General features: G+C 42.3%; 1 protein-coding gene across 14 annotated transcripts in view; it reads left to right on the top strand.

Moving 5' to 3' along the window:
• ABLIM1 (actin binding LIM protein 1) overlaps window positions 1–19915 on the top strand; it is a 151070-nt gene that overhangs the window by 68019 nt on the left and 63136 nt on the right. For 11 of the 14 annotated variants that reach the window (XM_015421512.1, XM_015421511.1, XM_015421508.1 and 8 more), the window contains 2 exons: window positions 4768–4815; window positions 12683–12760. In XM_015421512.1, the coding sequence (XP_015276998.1) occupies window positions 4768–4815; window positions 12683–12760 (126 nt within the window). The remainder of the gene's footprint in view (window positions 1–4767; window positions 4816–12682; window positions 12761–19915) is intronic. The other 3 variants (XM_015421515.1, XM_015421513.1, XM_015421504.1) reach the window with 1 other exon arrangement.

Raw genomic sequence — 19915 nt, 5'->3', positions numbered from 1 at the left:
CATGTATTTCTCCTTTCTGGAATCAAAATTAACTACATCAAATATGGCTACAGAGTAGGAAATCTAGACTAATGCAGCTTTGGATAAAATGGGTACTTTGGATGTAGTCTTTACTCTGCACATACTCCAGCTGACCACTCAGAGAATTACTCATACTTTCTCTTATCATGCCTTTTATCTCCTGGATGAAGAGGACAAAACAACTACCATCACTATATTATTCTCCTGCAACTGCCTAGTCTAGGTGGCAGCAGTGGCTCAGATGTGCCGCAGTTGGCTCGTAGCACTGCCTCCAAGTTCCATTTGTGCCATGGGCAGGGTAGCTCCTTTCTATGCATGCTGGACCCAAAACAAAGAATTTAGCTCTTATTACAAGTTTGTATCTACAGCAAACACTAATCTAAGGCCCCTGCCACACGGCAGGGAAAAGACGGGGCGAAGCGCGGCTTTTGAAAGCCGCGCCAAAAAAGAAACACCCCGGCGGGATCCCACGGATCCCGGTTGCTGCGCTCCGTTGCTCCCCGGCACGATCAGATGCCGGGGAGGAAGACACTAGTCGGAGGGGGAGGCTGCCGTACTGCGCATGCTCGAGCAGGGGGCCGGGGATGCGATGGCGGCAAGACATGCCGCCGATCCCACAGCCAGGATGAAGCGCCTCAACCAGATGAACCACCGAAGTAGGAGGAGGGCGGGGAGGGCGGAGTATAAATCAAATAAAATAAATAATAATAATAATAATCTTTGACGCGCTTCATCAGGGGAAGGGCCGGGTTGGAGGTGGGAGCGCGACGCCAGGCAGATGTTGCCGTGGGATCGCGCCCGTCTGATGCGCCTCCAATCTGGCCCGCTCCCGGCCCAAACTGCCTCATATGAACGGGGCCTAAGTTTGCCAATAAAACCAGGCCAGTTCTAATTTATTCATTGTCCCTCAAGGATTATAATTAGAGAGATGGAAGTGTCCATATAAATAACGTTGCAGTTCTAGCACTATTTATCCAAATTACCTGGATTATCCAAAATGGGATTAAGAGGTGATTTGAAAAACCATGCTGGTGACACACAATATACAAGCACAGGCCTCACAAAGGGCATCTTGTTTCTCCTCTATTTGTTCCTGATGCTTGGTCCTCCTTTCCCTCCCTCTGGCAGTTTTCATGACCTTTCCACTTTCCCACCCAATCACCAGCCAACCTTTAAGTGCTCCCCAGTCTTTAGCTTTCCTTCCTTCCCTCTCTGTGGCAGCCTCTCCTACCTACCTTTTTCTGCTCTCCCCCTTCAGCTTCTGCTCTTTTTCTCCCCTTTCCCTGCTTCCTTTCCTCCCTTCCATCTTTTACCTTTTTGGGTTTCTCTCCCTCTCTGCCTTTTAACTGACAGAAACCAAGGCTTGGAAAACTCAGCAATATTGTCTTGGTTGTGTTACACACACACACACACACACACCGCTGCTATGGCCACCTACATCTCGGAACAAAGTCTTGTGGGATCTCAGTGGGTATTAATCTCTAAAAGATACAGACATTGCTTTTATTACTTGGTTGTTTTTTACCTCTTCCAATGTTTTTTCTTTAGATTTTGGATTTTTCTGCAAACCTGGGGCGTTGCACAGGTTTGTAGAAAAGTTCCTCCTCTTCCATTTTTCTCCATCTTCCTTTTTTTAAAAAAATGGGAAAACCTGAGTTGGGAGAATGTGAAGTGTTGTAAATAGTATTGTTCTCTGATTTCCAGTGAGGACAAAGTTGCACTTTAGTATCAGAAACTGAGGTACAGTTGTGATTGTATGTGCAGAGCATTTTTTAGCTTTGAAGTTAAGGTGAGCACCCACTGCTTATATCAAGTTCCGTATGTGAGAAAGAGTCTAGCAAAGTTTTGGAATCTTGGTGACTACCTGGAAATAAATTCCATTGAAAATGGTGAATGTAGTACGGTTATTGTTGATTAAATTCTCCCTTTCTCACTTTACTTCACTCTTTCGTATGACCGTTCAACATTTTGTGTTCATCTTATAAATACAGGATTCCTGAAAACTGTAGCTTCATTATTATGGTTGTAGTTTGTTGAACATCATCCAGCATTCTAGGAATCAGCTCTTGCTTGGAGGAAATTTTGACTTTTAAAATATATATTTTTCAAGCTCTCTGGACTATAGCCCAGTCAGCTTTCATTCAAGAACATTTTTAAAGAGTATGAAATTGTCATGTTGGTTCACACAAAGCATACATTCAGTTGAGCAACATTTTATCCCTAATATCTGATAACCTCTGGAGGGTTTTTTTAGTTATTATTTAAACATGGAGGTTCTATTTAGTTATTGTCAAGCAGCTGCTAGAATTTGTCTGATCCTCCTAAAAAGTCATCTAAGCTAATAATTAAAAACTATCACTAAACAATAAATTAAATATAGTCCTAGCTCTTAGAAGGAGATATATATTTCAGTGGATCTCCTGGATGACAGACTCCTTGTTAAACTGGAAATGAGCCTCACAGAAAGTGCCAATTAAAGTAATACTCCCTTTTCCATAGTAGTTCTAGCTTTAGGAAATATGGCGCTTTCTTCACAAAGGTCTAAAGTTTCTTCAAACAAAGGATTATATAGTCTTTATGCTCCCAAACAGCTGAGCCTAGCATGGTTATTTCTGTGTCCAAGTATCCATTGCTTTTGTATGTTGTAAAGGTAGATTCAGACATTAATTTAGGTGTCTTGAACAGTGCAGTTTCATGACCGGCTTAATTATAAGCCACTTTGAACTAGACTCTATGGCACAGTTATCTCCTAAATAAATAAACAAATGACAGGAGTTTTCCATTCTTACGGCCCCAAATAATGTACTCTAGCAAAAGAAGCTATAACTGCTAGAAAGCACTTCTTTGCTGTGGATTTTATAGTAGCAGTGTTAGTGTTTTGTTTGTGGTTGCGCATACATCCGTGCAAGCATGAAGGGGTCAGGGGAGTTTGTGTTTCTATGCCCAGTTTGTCCATCATAAGCATTTAGCTGCTGTTGAAGTGGTTGCATACTGAAGTGTTGTCTGCAGCGGTTGCCTGCCCCAAAGAGCTACTTACAGTGGTGTGTGTGTATGCCTCTTCAGTTCTTGTGTGAAAAGCATTGGAAGGTACGAAGCCACTTTGCAAATAATTTCTTGATTCCTTTAAAGTCATTCAAATGCTTGGTTACATCCAGAAGCTTAAAGTTATATAAATGAAACTTCAGTGTGAAGTGCAAATTTTGACCTAGTGATAAAAGATAAAATTACTGTGCAGGTTTAAAAGAATGCTGTTTAATTATCTTGACATGAGTTGTTTAACACACAAGGTTTCTTGGCTTCCCTGGCAAGGTGCTGAGCTTCATAAGCCTTTGAACAGCCCCATGTCAAGTGGAGAAACCAGCTGTTTTTGTCAGAGTGCCTTCATACTTGGAGATGCTTCACCTGATTTCCAGCTTGCCGTGCAGCTGTTAAAATTATTAGAGCCCTGCCAGAGTGTGACAAAATGTCATTGTAAGCTGTGGAGTGATGGTTCTTTGTCAACATGACTTGCTTTTCTGAGCTCTGCTTTTTCTTTTCTTTTCTTTTTTTGAGTGAAGTGTGGTTTTTGTAGCTGTCTCTAGCCATGTGTGGTTAATTACTCATGTCCATCCATTATCTTTTAGCACTCTCTCCTTATTCCTGCCAAGGGTGGATACTTCCAATCACAGGACTTTTGCAGATGAAAGTCAATAGGCTTTAATTGTTTGTACCTGGGAACAAAGAATTGGGAGAAACAGGCAGTGAATGTTCAAGCATAGCAAGCATGCTAAGGCTTTTTTCATTTTGAAAGGCCATTTTTGAGCTGTGCAATCCCTAAGAGATTGATGGCTAAGATCTAGACCACATGTGAGAACTCTGTGGCACTCTGTGGCGCTGCTTGATTAAGGGGAAGAAGCCATCTTATTTGAGATTTTGACTTCAAACCTCTGAGATATAGAACACCCCTGTAACTGGAAGCAAAAGTGTATATATGTTAACCTTGTATAGTCTGGCATTGGTTTCCCTAATAATTCTTGAAATCCATGCACTTATGCAATGGAGAATTTTACATTGATTTTACTGATATTTGAGTCCCTATAATAGGTTTAACGGAGCTGCGGTGGCTCAAGTGGTTAAGACGCTGAACTGCAGGCTGTGGAAGGTCAGTAATTCAGCAGTTCAAGACCCGGGTGCCGCAAGACGGGGTGAGCTCCTGTCTCTAGTTCCAGCTCCTGCCAACCTAGCAGTTCGAAAGCAAGAAATTGCAAGTAGATAAATAGGACCACTTCAGTGGGAAGGTAACAGCGTTCCGTGCACCTTGGTGTTTAGTCATACCGGCCACATGACCACGGAAATGTCTTCGGACAGCGCTGGCTCTTCGGCTTTGAAACGGGGATGAGCACCGCAACCCTCGAGTTGGATTTGACTGGCTTTCGAGCAAGGGAACCTTTACCTTTACCTTTTTAATAGGTTTAAAGTTGTTTTTAAATGGTACTGAGCTAAGTAATAGAAGCCCATTGTACCCCAATGACATCAGGTAGTGGTACTGCATCCATAAAGTGCTGATCTGGGAGTTGCACTACAGTAATTTTTGCAAACTGTCTATGTGTGGCAAGCCATGAAGAGTCATTTTAGAGTGAATTTTAATGATCCGTTCCTTCATCTCACTTCTGCCTCTAGGGACGTTTTCTTTTGAACTGTTATTAGCAATGTTAAGTGACTGCAGAAAAATTGCAAATCAAAACCAAACTGTTCCTTCCTCCGTAGCTGTTTTCACCACCTTGTATAATGAACTCCATCAAAAAACTAAGGCAGGTACTGTAAAAGCAACTCTGGCACACTATAATTCTACTCATGCATCCCAGATGGTTCGATGTTCAAGGGATTGTTTCAGATATGGTGCCCCCGCCATACCAACCTACAGAGCATGACTTGAACATCTGTAATATTAAATCAGGTAGCCATCACATCATTGTGTCAGGATGATGCAGATGGCTCCGGTGCTTTTAGAAATTATCTGTCTGCAATGCATGGCAAAGTCAACACTGAGTTCAAGCAGCAGTGTCATTTATTAAGATGTGAACCAGCCCAGGCTTGGGAAATAATCCTGAGTAATGAGGAAACAGAGTTTCCTAGGAGAGTGCGCTCTTCATACGGTATACCTTGAGTGGGAAAATAGAAAAAAAGAATATACACAATGTATAAAAGGAAAGTGGGAACACTTTCTGTTAAGTCAAAAGAGTGGAAAAGGGGAACTGGAGGACTAGAGGAACAATCAGCATTTATAGTGCCATCCTAAACAAAGTTGCATCCTTCTAAGTAATTTGATTTCAGTGGGTTTAGGAGGATGTAACTGTTTAGCATGGTACCTGTTGGATTACTTGCTGGACAGTTCTTTCTTCTTCTTTTTTAGTATCCCTGACTTTAGTGGGACTTGGTCACTGATAAGCAGACGTAAGATTCAGCCTTGGTGCTGCAAAAAGGAGGATAACTCCAAAGACAGTGTTTCAGCAAACATAGTCTCAGTGTCTACAGGCAACGTTACAGCAAACATTAGAAAATAAGCCAAACAAAACATACTGTCTTCAAGCATTCACAATGTATCATTTTAGGAGAAGATAGAAAATATTTACAGATGCCAGACTATTAGGCAAGTTTTCCGTACAGGAGAGTAAAAAAAAAAACTTTAGAAGCTCTCAGGGAAAATGTGATAAAAATGGATCTAGAGCAATTCTAACTAAAAAGGAGTGATTGGATTTGGGGGGAAGGTCAGTTAGGAATGTAATTAAGACAATAAGGACACGTTCTTAAATCGTCCCTCTAGCAAGGAACCACAAATCTAAGGATGACCACTCTAGGTGGGTGGTTTTTTTAAAAAGTTGGAGCTGGGGTGTCCAGAAATATGTCAACTAAGCAAAAGTTTTTCTCTCAGATGAAAAGTGATAACAGGCAAATGAGGTCAGGCTGACAGATGACAAAGGGCAGAGCTATCAGAGAATCATTTAGCTAAAGGTCAAAATAATAGAACGCTGGTAAGAGCACAAAGTCTAATTGCAGAGTATGGAGGAGGGGAACAAGTAAACAGTTGCAGACAGAGGAAAAGAACTAGGACCACAGAGCTATGTTGTTGGAGAACTTGTGACCTTATATAACTCCGTCTGAAAGTTTAAAGGTTAAGCAGATGCAAAATGTGAATTTATGTGATGCCAAAGACACAGTGGTACAGTGACAAAACATTGTGATTGGGATGTCTTCAGCATGCCCATAACTGCCTCTGAGTGCAAAACCAGTGCTGTGCCATGATTGCCTTTTCGTCTCTGAGATTCAGTGTGCTCATTCTTAGAAAGTGTTTCGCGATGCTCGCAAGCTTTCTAGCCATATGTTCAAGGGTCCCTTCAAGTCTGTTCTACACATTTTCTGCGTGGGAATCAAATAGGAAAACACATACACACAAAAATGTGTAATGTACTTTAGATGAATTGCAATATTTATACTAACAAAAATACATCCAAAGCCAAAGTAGGAGTTAAAGCCTCACTGAACTAACATACAGAGTGCCAAAGTAATAAGGTAGAAGAGGTATAGTACAGTAAGAGCATCTGGAGCAGATCATGAAAGAATAGGTTTATATTAGGGGAGGTGGTCCTTCAGTTAGTTTGGCCCAGTGTATTTAGGACTTCAAAGGTTAAAAACTGGACTTGGACCCAGAAACTACTGGGAACCAAGGCAATTGTAAAATTGGTATTAAAATTAAAAGCAGGTCACCTAGAACACATTGTAACAGTCTTTGTAGTTCAATGTGAAGGTTGCATGAGCCTCTAATTAAATTCTATTACTTTCCTAAACTGGCAATCATCAATTTCTAGACTGGAAATCAATAAAATATTACTGTTTGGGGTTTTAGGCTCTGTTCCCTTTCAGTACACATATCTCCCTGTCGGTCAGAGCAGTTTCACACTTTGTCTGGCAATTATGTTTGTCATTGGTGTGTTAGTGTCACACTAGATGTTTCCCACAGCAAATATGTGAAGTGTTAACAAGAGCTGTGCATCCTTAAACTTCTGTATACATGGTTCAGGGAACTAATGGAAATATTCATACATATTTCCAGGGTAAATAAATTTGGGGCTTTCACTGTTACATACGTAAGAGTGCGGTTACGTGCTGTCTGTTTATAACATGGCCACAAAAAAGCATGGTAGGTTTTTGTATTGTGGAGCAAACAAGCGCACCATAGCTGTACTCAAACAGTGCACTGCTCCCAACTCTAAAAGCATGTTCAGTTATGATTTATCATCTGTTGCTGCTCTTCTATTCTGGCTAAGTTTCCTGTATCTATAGATATGAGTGGCATAAATGTAATAGGTATGGCTCAGGGTGGGCATTCAGTGGTGAAGTATACCGGCTGAATTTTTGCCTGTCACAGACTTCCTGTCAGAAAAAAGATGGCAAACCTAAAGGTCTGAAAGATCCATCGTTTCTTTTTTTGGTCCTTGCTTCTACAAACCATTGGAACCTGTAATGTCCCTCATCTTCACAGAAATGCATGTCTGGTGCTTTAAATTCTTCATTTCATGCACTCTGTTTCATGGACGCACTAATGCAAAATGGCTCTAGAATCCTGTTTCCAGGGAAATTAAATAGTACAGTGTATTTACATACTAACTGTATGAGACTAACTAGCAGAAAACTGGGTGTTTGATTTCCTAGCAGAAAGTCTGAATGATCTTTCACAAGAAATCTCTGCAAAAAGATAAGAATCCCCTGCTCACTTCCTTTTTTTCTTCACAAATAATTCCAAAGTGAGGTCTTAGACACAAACTGTTTTTGGTAGTATGCAATCTCTGTTCCCTGACCCCAAGCAAGTGAGAAGAGGATGTGCATTTGGATGTGCATCTGAATACATGGCCTACTGAAAGTAATCCTATATTTATAATTCCCTTACGTATTGGCCATTTCCATCTCTCCCAATAGCTGTGCAGTGCGCTCCATCAGCCATTGGCCTATCAACCACCACCCAAGAGTACTCGCATGCCATTGGCTGGGTGCTGGGTCCACTCCTCTCCTCTGCCGACTGCCTGCCTGGACACTCTTCTCTCACAGAATAAACTACAAAACAGCTGTCTCTCCTGACAAAGAAACTTCTCCTCCTTGGCTCCTGTGGGACTAACTTCTCTCAGTGGCTGTTGCTAGGCAACCATGCTTGGTTCTGTCAGTAAAAAGGCAAAGAAAGGAAGCCTTTCCCAGGCCTTTGTGGGGAACTCATTGGGGCCAGTCCTGACTAGGGTTGCCAGCTCCAGGTTGGGAAATTCCTGGATATTCTGTGGTGGAGTCTAAGGAAGCCAGAGTTTGGGGAGGGCAAAGGCCTCAGCTGAACAGAATGCCGTAGAGTCCATCCTCCACCACAGTTATTTTCTCCAGGGCGGGAGAGATCTATTGTCTGGAGTTCAGTTGTGATACCCAGAGATCTTCAGGCTCCACCTGGAGGTGGACTACCCTAGGCATAGCAGTTAGCACTTCAGAGCAGGGTCTGCCAGACCCTGGTTCTTGCTGTGGAAGTTGAGTGGGTGATTTTGGACCAGTCACAGACTTTCAGCCTAACCTACCTCTCAGAGTTGTTGTATAGATCAAAAGGAGGAGAGGAGAATGATGTAAGCTGGTTTGGTCTCCACTGCAGAGAAAGACTGTGCTTTTCCTCCTGGGGAACCATTGCTGCCAATATCCAGGTGAGGGCTGGAGATCACAGAATTAAAACTGCTCTCCAGATGGCAGAGATCAGCTCCCCTGGAAAAAACAGCTGCTTTGCAGGGTGGACTCTGTGTCGTTATACCCTGCTGAGGGTCTCCACTGAGGAGAAAGATTGTAGTTTTCCTAAGTAGAGGCTACAGGGAGGGGAGAAGAGATGGAAACCTGAAGTCAGAGGGGCAGATAATGGTACATTAATGGTTGGCTGGGAAGGAAATAGGGTTGCTGCCTCTGGGTTGGGAAATTCCTGGAGATTTGAGGGGTGGAGAGACTGAGATTTGAGAAAGGGTGAGACCTCAGACAGGTACAAAGCCATAGACACGACCCTCCAAACCAGCCATTTTCTCCTGGGGCATCATTGTTGCCAATCTCCAGGGGAGCAAACAATAACGAAAACAACCGTGATGTTATATTATGAAAATATATTTAGACTACTATTCTGTAGTGAATTGTATTTCTTTATCACATTATACAAATATACATATACACACAATGGGAATTGCATATAATACCATTTCATATAACAGCTTTTTCTAAGTGTGCTGCGTGAATATCATTAGTTGCGTGTATGCGTATATTATAATGTGATGAAGAAATACGATTCACTACAGAATAGTAGTCTAAATATATTTTCATAATATAACATCATGGTTGTTTTCATTATTGTTTGCATCCTTCACGTGATCTCTGTTGTTTCTACAGTCTCCAGGGGAGGGCTGGAGATCACTCAGAATTACAACTGCTCTTCAGATGGCAGAGATCAGTTCCCCTGAAAAAAACGGTAAGCTCTGTCTCATTATACCCTGCTGAGGTCACCACAGCAAATTGACACTGAGTGCCCAAGGGCCAGGGCACCTGCCCAAAGCCTCTTTCTAGAGCTCATTGTATTTATTTCCACAATGGGCCTTATTCCTAGTGTAGTATAAACAGATGACACTGGCATTTTGATGAGCCATCAGATGAGCATCCTGGTTGTCAAGCAGCACAATTTGCCTTGGCAAGTAGAATGTCACCACTTCATACCACTTCTAAATTGAAAGTAAAGCATTGGCTTTACTTTCATTTGCCATCAGTGATGTTGTCACATTGCCAAATGTGATTGGGTAGCACTGTTAAGCCATCCCATTTGCAATGTGATCAGCTGGGATTATTGAAGAAGAAAAGCTCTCTGCAAAAAAGTTGCAGCAAGATTGCTATGAACAACAAAAAAGGTGTTGTTTGAGGAGGAGGCAGGTTGCACCATACATTTCCATTTTTATCCTCAAAAAATGTTAACGAGTTAATATGTTAAAGGCATTTGTGAATTTCCTGTATTGTGTGGGGGGTTGGAATAGATGACCCTAGAAGTCCCTTCCAACTCTATGATTCTATGAGTTTGGAAAACCTCTGGTTAATATGTCCACTGCCTTGAAGCTGGGAAACCACTTTATTCTCTAAGGACCTTCTTAATTCTTCCTTCTGATATCAGTTTTGAATTGAGAGCAAAGTACTTGCTTTGTTTGCCATTAATCTTACTCTTCCAAGCTCACAGCCTGTATTTGGTGGTGGGAGGGAGATATTTAATTCCTTGAAGGATAAGTCCTTGTTGCCATATCTTTTCAGCTGGATGTTTCACATTTCTTTTTAGTCATATGCATGCAAGCCGATTTTGTGTGTGTGTGTGGTGGGGAGGAGGAGAATTGTGATTTCATTTGACTTATCTTTATGAATATCATTGTATTGTCATGAATTTTTAATGTGTTGAAATAGAGGCTTCCAACATTCTTTTTGCATGCTTACAATTTAGCTAAAGTAATAAGAATCAATATTGTTTTTGTTCTACAAAGAAAACAACATCGTCACTAACTGTTGGATTAACAGCTAAATCAAAGTTAGTCTGGTTTCTCTTGCTTGAACTTGTTTTGTCATAGGAACAACTGAGGCTATTATCCCGTGAGTATTTTTACTTGGGAGCAAATGGCACTGAAAACAAAGGAATTTGTTTCCAAGTAAATCTGTGTAGAATTGGGATCCTCATGGCTGTGCTGAGGTTTGAGCTTGAAGCTTTTAGCTCACAGGATAGGATCTTAACAAGTATGGTACATCACAGGATGGTGGAAACTTGCCTAGTTATTGTAAGCAAGAGGAAGAAATGAGGGGAGCAAAACTGGGGGGGGCAGATCTTGATGGGGAATGCGGTAGAGCTGTGTAAGTTATCTTGCAGCTCTTAGTTACATGAAAAATGGAACTTGGACTTTATAAGTTACTGCCTAATCAGGCAGTCACTAGATGTGCTTCTGATCTTCACAGTCTAGATATTTAAGGTAGTGGAGTTCGTAGTGATCCCCATCACGCACAGCTGGCCTTTTCAGTAATTGCAGATGTATCCCTGCAGAGCAGATAATTGCCTTGGGATACATCACTACCATATCACTGATTGTTTGCTGCTGTGTCCAACAAAAATGCAAAAGGCTCCTTTATGGATATGAAAAGGCATTCCGTCTCCAACCAGCATAGTTATTGGTAGGTCTTATGCAAGCAAAATGTGTCCTTTCAACCCAAAAAGGATTCTCCAGAGAATTTGCCAGTTGAGAGTTTCCAGGAGGCAAGGCTGAGAGATCCTTGAAACATTTCATTCCGGTTGCTGAGTCAGAGAACAAGATAGTCATGAAATCTACTAATTCTCACTCTACCCTGTTCCTTTCATCCTTCCTCCTGCTCCTTCCACTGTGCAGCATATCTGTAGCTCTGGTCACTGCAGCAGGACAGGGGTAGGGAAGATGCATATGGCTCCTCTCCCAATTCAGTGCTGTCTTTAAAAGTACAAAGGGAGCCTCAAGGTTGTGATCTAACAACCGTATTGTAAGACAAAAGTGAAGTGACAGGAGGAGAAAAAGTGAGAATCATGGAATTAAAAGAGGCAATACTAGTCAACTATTAAAAATAGGTAGTAGCACATTTTGAAGTTGATTAAATACAGAGTTGAGCCTTAATAGGAATTTGTGGAATATATTTGATTTTCTGAACTATGGAAATTTAAATGTCTTAACACCACTAATCAATATGAAGAATACTCAGTTTCTGTCTCAATTTCAAATGACCTTTGTGAGCTATCTTAATGAGTGCTGAAACTCAGCTGTTGCTGCTATGTCTGCAGAGACAGTATAAAACTAAGTGACCTACAAAGCAGAAGTTTTCCTCTAGGAGAATGAAGATTGCAATGCAAAGTGTTCTGCATTTTATTATGTCTGTGTCATATTCTCAAAATAAAGTTTTCTTTGCCTTTGATTAGCTGAAACATGGTTGAATCTCCCCCCTTTGTAAACATTGTTATTTGTTATTGTTACCATTAAGACACAGCTGAATTATGGTGACCCCATAGGATTTTCAAGGCAAGAGATGTCCAGAGGTGGTTTGCCATTGCCTGCCTCCGTGGTACCCTGGTATTCCTTGGAGGTCTCCCATCCAAATACTAGCCAGGGCTAAGCCTGCTTAGCTTCTGAGATCTGATGAGATCGGGCTAGCCTGGGCTATCCAGGTTGGGAAGCATTGTTATAGCCATGCACATTATGATCTGTGCCTGTCTAAGAAGCAGAATAAAGGCCACACATGTACTATCACAAGCAAGTTTGAGCCTTATCATGACCTTTGTAGCTGGGTTCCTGTACTCTTCAGCAACAACATCCCCCAAAATATGCCAGGATGCTGTTCTGATGCCTTGGTGTTTTGCATTCATCCTTGCTGGCTGTGTATGAGAAGCCACCTATACAGCATAGAATGCAATGCCTCCATGCACCAAGAGAAACCCAGCCTGCATCACAAATTCATGATGAAAACATTAACTGTTTTCATTAACGTATGATGACTTCATCATCTGAGGATGAATGCAACTTTGCATTTCAAGCAGTGTAGAAAATCTGATGTTTCCTTACAGCATAACTCTTTTTTTTTCATACAGCCTACAAGAACATCCTCAGAAAGTATTTATTCCAAAACTGGCTCCAGTATACCTGGCTCACCAGGACACTCAATCTATGTAAGTATCATTACATATTACCTGATAGTGCTACCTAAAAGAATTTGCTACTGAGATTTTGAGAATCACCAGCAAGAACAAGATAATCCAGTATCCATTAACTCTCTATTCAAATAGCCATATTCAGAAATCACAGGCAAAGACATTGGAGGCTTTATTACTGGAGGCAGATTATTGATCCAAAACACAGGTATTATCATAATCCAAGCTTAAAAAAGGAAAAACCCTAGCTGAAGGTTTCAGTTCTATCTGGTAATAAATAGCCTGGAAGGAAGAAGACTTGGGAACTCTGAATATTTCTTACCCCTAATGTAACCAATCCTAATGAGTTTCTGCTGTTGGGTGTGGCCTATTATGCTAATGAGTTTCTGCTGGGCGTGGCCAGCTCGGGAGCCAGCCGGAACTCCGTTCCTGTGCGTTCCTGCCCAAAAATAGCCCTGCTAGTTCCTAGTGTGAAACGGAACCACTTGTATGCATTCAACAAAGTGTTAGAGCTCTATTTCAGTATGCGAAAACTGTAGAATGGAGAAGCCAGAGTGAATTCCACAAACCACTGCAGGCGTTATTTATGACCAGCCTCAGACCATGGGAAACTGGAACCTAGTGCAGAACAGGGAAATAACAGCACTGTCCCTGCCTAGCATGCACCAAGTCTCTAGCATGGCAAGCACCAAAGGCCACTGGACATGGGAGGCAGGTATCTAGTGCAATCAGGGAATGTCTAGTTGCACCCTGGCTGGTAGCTGGAAGTGAGCAGCATCTTTAACTGAGGTTATGTTTTAACATCTTCTAATTGTCCTTTCTGTGTATACAACCAGGGTAATTAAAAGATAGGTTTTCCCAAAGGGCATTTGAAGGGTGGGCTGGTTATTATAATGCTTGTAAGCAGAATTCCGAGTCTTTGCTTTAAGATAGTGCCTGTTATTTTAATAGCTTTGAGGCTGCCAGCAGTGGAGTCCTGGCGAGCTTACATGGGAGGGATTGTGAGAACACTCTGTGTTGACTAATGAAAAGACTACGAAAAATCTTTCTTTGTAATATACTTCAGGTTTTATATGTGTGGGGAAGGGTGGAGAGATAGTAAAAACCGTCAGGAGTTAATCCTTCCTCCTTGACAAAACCTTGAGGACACTCTGTGAATGCAATGAGAAGTCTTGATTAGAACATTATTGGACCATCACACGGTACCTACAGGACCGCCTCTCCCTATATGAGCCCCAGAGAGCTTGACTCTCTTCTGACCAACACCTCCTGGTGATCCCTGGCTCGAGGGACGTCCACCTAGCCTCGACCAGGGCAAGGGCTTTTTCGGCCCTTGCCCCAACCTGGTGGAACATGCTCCCACCAGAGATATTACAGTTCCGCAGGGCCTGTGAAGCGGAGCTGTTCCACCAGGCTTTTGACTGAGGCGGCAGACATTCATCCATTCTGGCCTTTCCTGCTCATGGCCTCTCTCCCAGTGCCTGCTGACAGATAATATTATTGGGCACTGGAGCACCTGTATTCACCTGATATGAGGCATGGGGTTTGATTATATTGTTTATTGTGACATTGATTGTTCTATTGCTTTTACTGAGACCAAGCTGTAAGGTAAGGAACAGTGTCTATGCACTGCACATAATACATGTTTGTTGTACAGGCAAAAAGGGGTATAAATTGAATAAACAAACAAACAGTGATTGTGAGAACAGGACTGGGTATATGGTGCTTATTTAGGTGATCCAATGAGTAATATGGGCTTCATAAGGCACCCACCTCAGGAACTTTATCTCATCCTGGTCTCCTGTCTCTCCCCAGTATTGACAAAGATGATTGTGGGACAGACAGGTTACGCAGTGATCATTTGGTTTCTTATCTGTCAGCAAGAGGATGTCCTGAGGGAGGAAAATGTACTTCTCCTTCCAGGGACCTTTTCTACTCCTGCTCTTAATGCATTTACAGGACCCAAATGGGAGTTCAAGCACCATCACTTGATTTCAGAAGTGAGAGGGGCTAGAGGTCAAATCTGCCTGAAAACTACGCCTCTGAGCCTGAATACCAGATCTTTCAGTAACCACATTTTTGTTTTTAGGCCTTAATGAAGAGACCATTAAAATATTCTGCCTGGACGTTAACAAACCAGCCAAGTAAAGATCTGCCACAAATTATATATTAAATTGCCAATTTGAATTGGTTTTAATTCAGCTGTGGGCTTCCTGTAAGGAACCCTAGGAAATGTAGTTTCAGTTTTATCCCTGTAGAGTCAGAAACTGTTAAAGAAAGAAAGGACTGGCATCATTGCAAGCTGGGGCCTTTACTTGTAAAGTAGTCTGGCCAGAAGGCCTACACAAGGAGTAAGATGAAAGAGTCTGGCTGGTGTTAATTCCAGAAGGCCGTTGAGGCAAGTGCAGGGAGAAAAAACAGACTGTGGCTGAGAAAGCCAAGACCAAGCTGTAAGGTAAGGAACAGCACATAATAATACATGTTTGTTGTACAGGCAAAAGTCTACTAAAAGGAAGGACACATTTATGTAGGCTCAGGAAGGATGATAAGCAATTGCTGGGGAGGGGGAAGGCAAAGAGCGTGTAACATTATTCAGGAAGCATATGGTTTGCATAGAGATGCCGTGGTTGAAGGAGGACAGTTTTAGTCCAAGTCTGAGAAAGTTTAAGCCTGCCTGTGGATGAAAACTCTGGTGATTGCTGCTAATGATTCTCCATTAGAAATCCCACTCTACAGAAAAGCAATGGAAGGAGCCATAAACCTCTTAGAATCAGATCCCCTAACTAACTAAAAGGGCAATAGTAAGGGATGATGTGGAATGTCAAACACTTAATGGTGCCCTGAGTTGTGTGGCGTTTGCAAATGGTGGCTGCAGCTTCAGAAACAATGTGGTGTATGCTGTGTAACAAAACTGTAGGGGGTTTACTTGCAGGGTTTTTATTCTGTTCACATCAGCTGGTGCGTAAAATAGTCCTCCTCTTTCAAGGTATAGCGCTTGTCCTGGAGGGCAGCCAGAATGTTGTCATGGCTGGATTCATTCCCTTTGGAAAGTTTGGGAAAGTCAGCTCCTTATTGCATGGTGAAGCCTCTAATCTGCAACACCAGGCAATCTTTATGTATTATTGCTACATACAAGGCTGTAATTATAATGTCTTGCTTTAACAACACTAGCTTTAAAATGTCCAGGCATGCATGCAAAACATTTTATAGTTATATTTGCACAAGGTCGTGTGGGATAGGGCTGAGAAATTTTTTTAAAACAAGTTTGAGGAAGATGAAGTGGAACTTTAATTTGGTCTGTTTGTGACATAATATAAAATTGGCACTAGCAAGCAGTGTTCTCTCTAAGCTGAGTTAGTGTGAGCTAGCTCAGTTTTTTAGCCTCTGGCTCACACATTTTTGTCTTCGCTCAGGAAGGATGGCTCCAGAGCAAACTAATTCATGCAGTAGCCAAATCGCTTGCTCACAACTTGAATGCCAGTAGCTCACAAAAAGTTGAATTTTTGCTCACAAGACACCACAGCTTAGAGGGAGCATTGCTAGCAAGCCAAATGGTTGATAACTAAGGTTGGAAGGTTTAGCCTATCCTGTCCAGTGTGTATTGGTCCCCAACAGTGCTAAAGAACAGGGATATTTTCGCTCATGCTAGTGAGCTGTGCCTTTTCCTTCCCCCCACCTCTACCTAGGAGAAGTAGATTCCCTAAATGTGGCTGAAAATTGCAACTGTACTTCTGTGCATCTTAAGAAAATGATAGAGAGCTAGGGGTCATTTCCTGCCGGAGTGCACCGGAGCAGCGCACTGGCAGGAAGGAGCCCCGCAAGCCCTGCCCCCAGCTCCCAGATGCAAGTAAGCCTCCCCCTGCACCTCTCTCCATCTGCCCGCCCATGCGGACGGGCAGGGAAAGGCCTTCAGAGCCCTTGCCACGCACCTCTCCCCGCCCACAGATGCAGACAGGCAGGGAAAGGCCTTCAGAGCCCCCCCACGCGCCTCTCCCCACCAGCCCGCCGATGCAGATGGGCAGGGAAAGGCCTTTAGAGCCCCCATCACATGCCTCTCCCCGCCCACCGATGCGGACAGACAGGGAAAGGCCTGCAGAGCCCCCCCACGCCCCCTGTGTGTTTGTGTGTGTGTCTCTGCCCCTCTCTGTGTGCCTCTCTGCCCCCTGTGTCTTTGTGTGTGTCTCTGCCCCCTGTGTGTTTGTGTGTGTGTGTCTGCCCTTCTCTGTGTGTGTCTCTCTGCCCCCTGTGTGTTTGTGTGTGTGTGTCTGCCCCTCTCTGTGTGTGTCTCTGCCCCGTGTGTGTGTGTGTCTCTGCCCCCTGTGTGTGTGTGTGTGTGTGTCTGCCCCCCCTCTGTCTCTCTGCCCCTCTGTGTGTTTGTTTGTGTGTGTGCGTGCGCCCGCCACCTTGTTTACACCTCATTAAAAAGGTATAACAAGGGGTCAATTGTTAAGAATTAGAGTAGATGAACTCACACTTCATCTGAGACTGGGATTTAGTTCATATTATTCAATAGCCCCTAAAGGTGAGTTTTTGTCTTAGTTATAAGCTTATACTATGTTTTTCAAACAGGAAAAAGTAAAGTGAAAAATATAAAGTGAAAAACTCATGTAATTTCTCTCTGCTGATTCTTGTGTATCTAAGAAAAGTAATTTATTTTGAACAGAAGAGTTTTACATCTCATGTCTTCTAATGTTGGACAAATTCTTATTTATTTATTTATTCTTCATTTAGAAATTTATATTCTAGCTTTTCTCATAGTTCAAGGTTGCTTATAATTATACTGGATACTTAGTTAGCACCTTTATGCCAAAAAGTTTGTTGATTTCTGCTTTACCCCTTGATTTAGAGTGGAAAGTATAGTCTTCTATTTTTTGAAACAAGCAATTGTATTTTTTCTGACTTAAAACCAAAAATAAAATAGCAAACACCAATTTATTTTAAATTTTAAATAGCAAGGCAATATGATGTAGGATGGTATCAAGATTCTTTTGGTGGGGGTGCTGCCGACGAGCCCATGCACTCCAAAGCACTGATAAAGTATCACCCCACACCACCCTGAAAAAGTAGAACATACTGACATGGGTGTGTGTGTGTTGCAATGTTTTATCAATACAGAAGTATACATGGATGGAATTAGAGGCATGTCAACTGAAGGAGGTGAATGCTGCAACATGTTGCACGTACACAGGTATAATTCAGAAATTTTTAAAAGCAGAACAATAGAGAACTCACAGTGCATTAGTTGCACTTTGGTTTCAAGGGCAGGTAGTTTAAAACGTAAGATGTGGAAAAATTTGGAAGCATCCTTACAGAAAGCCAGTACTGACAGTGTACCTATGGGTATAGAAATTAGTAGAACACAATAGTATCGGTGACTATGAAAGACTACTATTTTAAATATTATTTTTTTAAAAAATCTAGAGAACTTGTACGCCACCTAACCCTGCTCAATAAAACAGAACCAAACGAGTCATTAAAAACAAGACAGGACATAAAAGCAGCTTCAAGAAGCATTGATCAGCTAACATTGCATTCATAGAACTGTCTGCAGGCCAGAAACAGCCCATGAAATCAGCTAAGAAAAATGGAACTCTTACTTAAGCCTGGGTAAAAATAAATGTTTTGGCTTGTCACCTACAGAAAAAGATAGGCACCAGGCAAGCCTCAAAGGGTAAGGCAAGGCATCATCATTGGAAAAAGCCCTGTCTGTGGCTGCCACCTGCCTAACCCCTGCAGACAGGGGCACAAACAGCAGAACCTGAGAAGATGATTGTAACTGGCAGGCTGGATAGTATGGGACAAAGTGGTTCTTCAAGTACTCCAGCCCCAAAGCCTAAGAGGCTGGCTTGTGCATCCACAGCCAAAAGGGGCTATGAATCCCATGACATGGTTGTCTAGGTACAAAGGTAACCTACAACTGCCTAGTCCATAAAGCCAGGTCCAAACTGGATTCCATTTATAGTTTCTTTAAGTTCTGAAAGCAGTATTATTCTCTGTATATATCTCATAACATGAAAAATCAGGTCATTCATTACTCTTCAGTTCAAGTCCAGTGGCACCTTTAAGACCAACAAAATTTAACCAAAAGCTTATACCTTGAATAAACCTTTTCTGGTCTTAAAGATGCCATTGGACTTGAATGGCTAGTAGCCACTGATAGACTTATCCTTCATGAATTTATCTAATCCCCCTTTAAAGCAGCAAGTTCCACATTTTAATCACTCTCTGTGTAAAGCAGCATTTCCTTTTGTCCATCCTGAACCTACTGCCCACCAGCTTCCTTGGATGCCCTTGAGGTCTAGTCAGTCTTTCTTTCTTTCTTTCTTTCTTTCTTTCTTTCTTTCTTTCTTTCTTTCTTTCTTTCTTCCTTCCTTCCTTCCTTCCTTCCTTCCTTCCTTCCTTCCTTCCTTCCTTCCTTCCTTTCTTTCCCAAAGTTAGAACAAAACATAAGGGAGGGTAGGCTTGCCAGCTCTGAGTTGGGAAATACCTGGAGATTTTTGGGGTGGAGCCTGAGTGGTGGGTGTTGCCTTCTGACATAATTTCGGTGATGTCAGGGGGTGTAGCATATGCAAATAAGTTATACTAATGAGTTATGCTAATGAGCTCCTACCGCCGGCCAGATCTGGGATGGTGGGTTGGCGGCCCTTTGAGCAGGCACCCCCCCCCCCGGGGTCCTGGCAATGTTATTTAAGAGCCACGTACACCAGTTAGTACCATGCAAGGCCAGTTCAGTTGCCAAGCTGAAAATTTAATTCAATGTGCTAGTGTAACCCCATCTTGTGGGTTCTGTGGGGCAGAACTTGGATTGAATCTTGCTATAATTCATAGAGAATAAAACATTTTTACTTTTCACATAACATCATATCATGCAACAAAACATAGATCTTAGTAACAGTACAGAAATGTGATATTTTAAAGTCCAAACAATTAACTTCTCCCTCCTTCACAGCTTGCCACCCCCAAAGTCCATCTTTTTGCTCTTTTTGGTGGGCCAAGAAGTCTTCAGCTGAACACTGTGCACTGGCTTCCAAAATGAGGGTCCCAAATGAACTCCCCACTCGATAACACAGCTCTGAAACAATCATTTGAAAATTACAATTTAGAACAAAAGTCTTCCACCCTTACCAGTTTCCCTAGGCCTGGCAGCAGTCAAGGGTTGCCAGCTCCCCTTGG

This window comes from Gekko japonicus, unplaced genomic scaffold, assembly GCF_001447785.1.
Source record: "Gekko japonicus isolate JY-2015 unplaced genomic scaffold, Gekko_japonicus_V1.1 scaffold1116, whole genome shotgun sequence".
NCBI lineage: Eukaryota > Metazoa > Chordata > Lepidosauria > Squamata > Gekkonidae > Gekko > Gekko japonicus.
The sequence above is the reverse complement of the archived record's forward strand: the minus strand, read 5'-3'. Positions and strand labels throughout refer to the sequence as shown.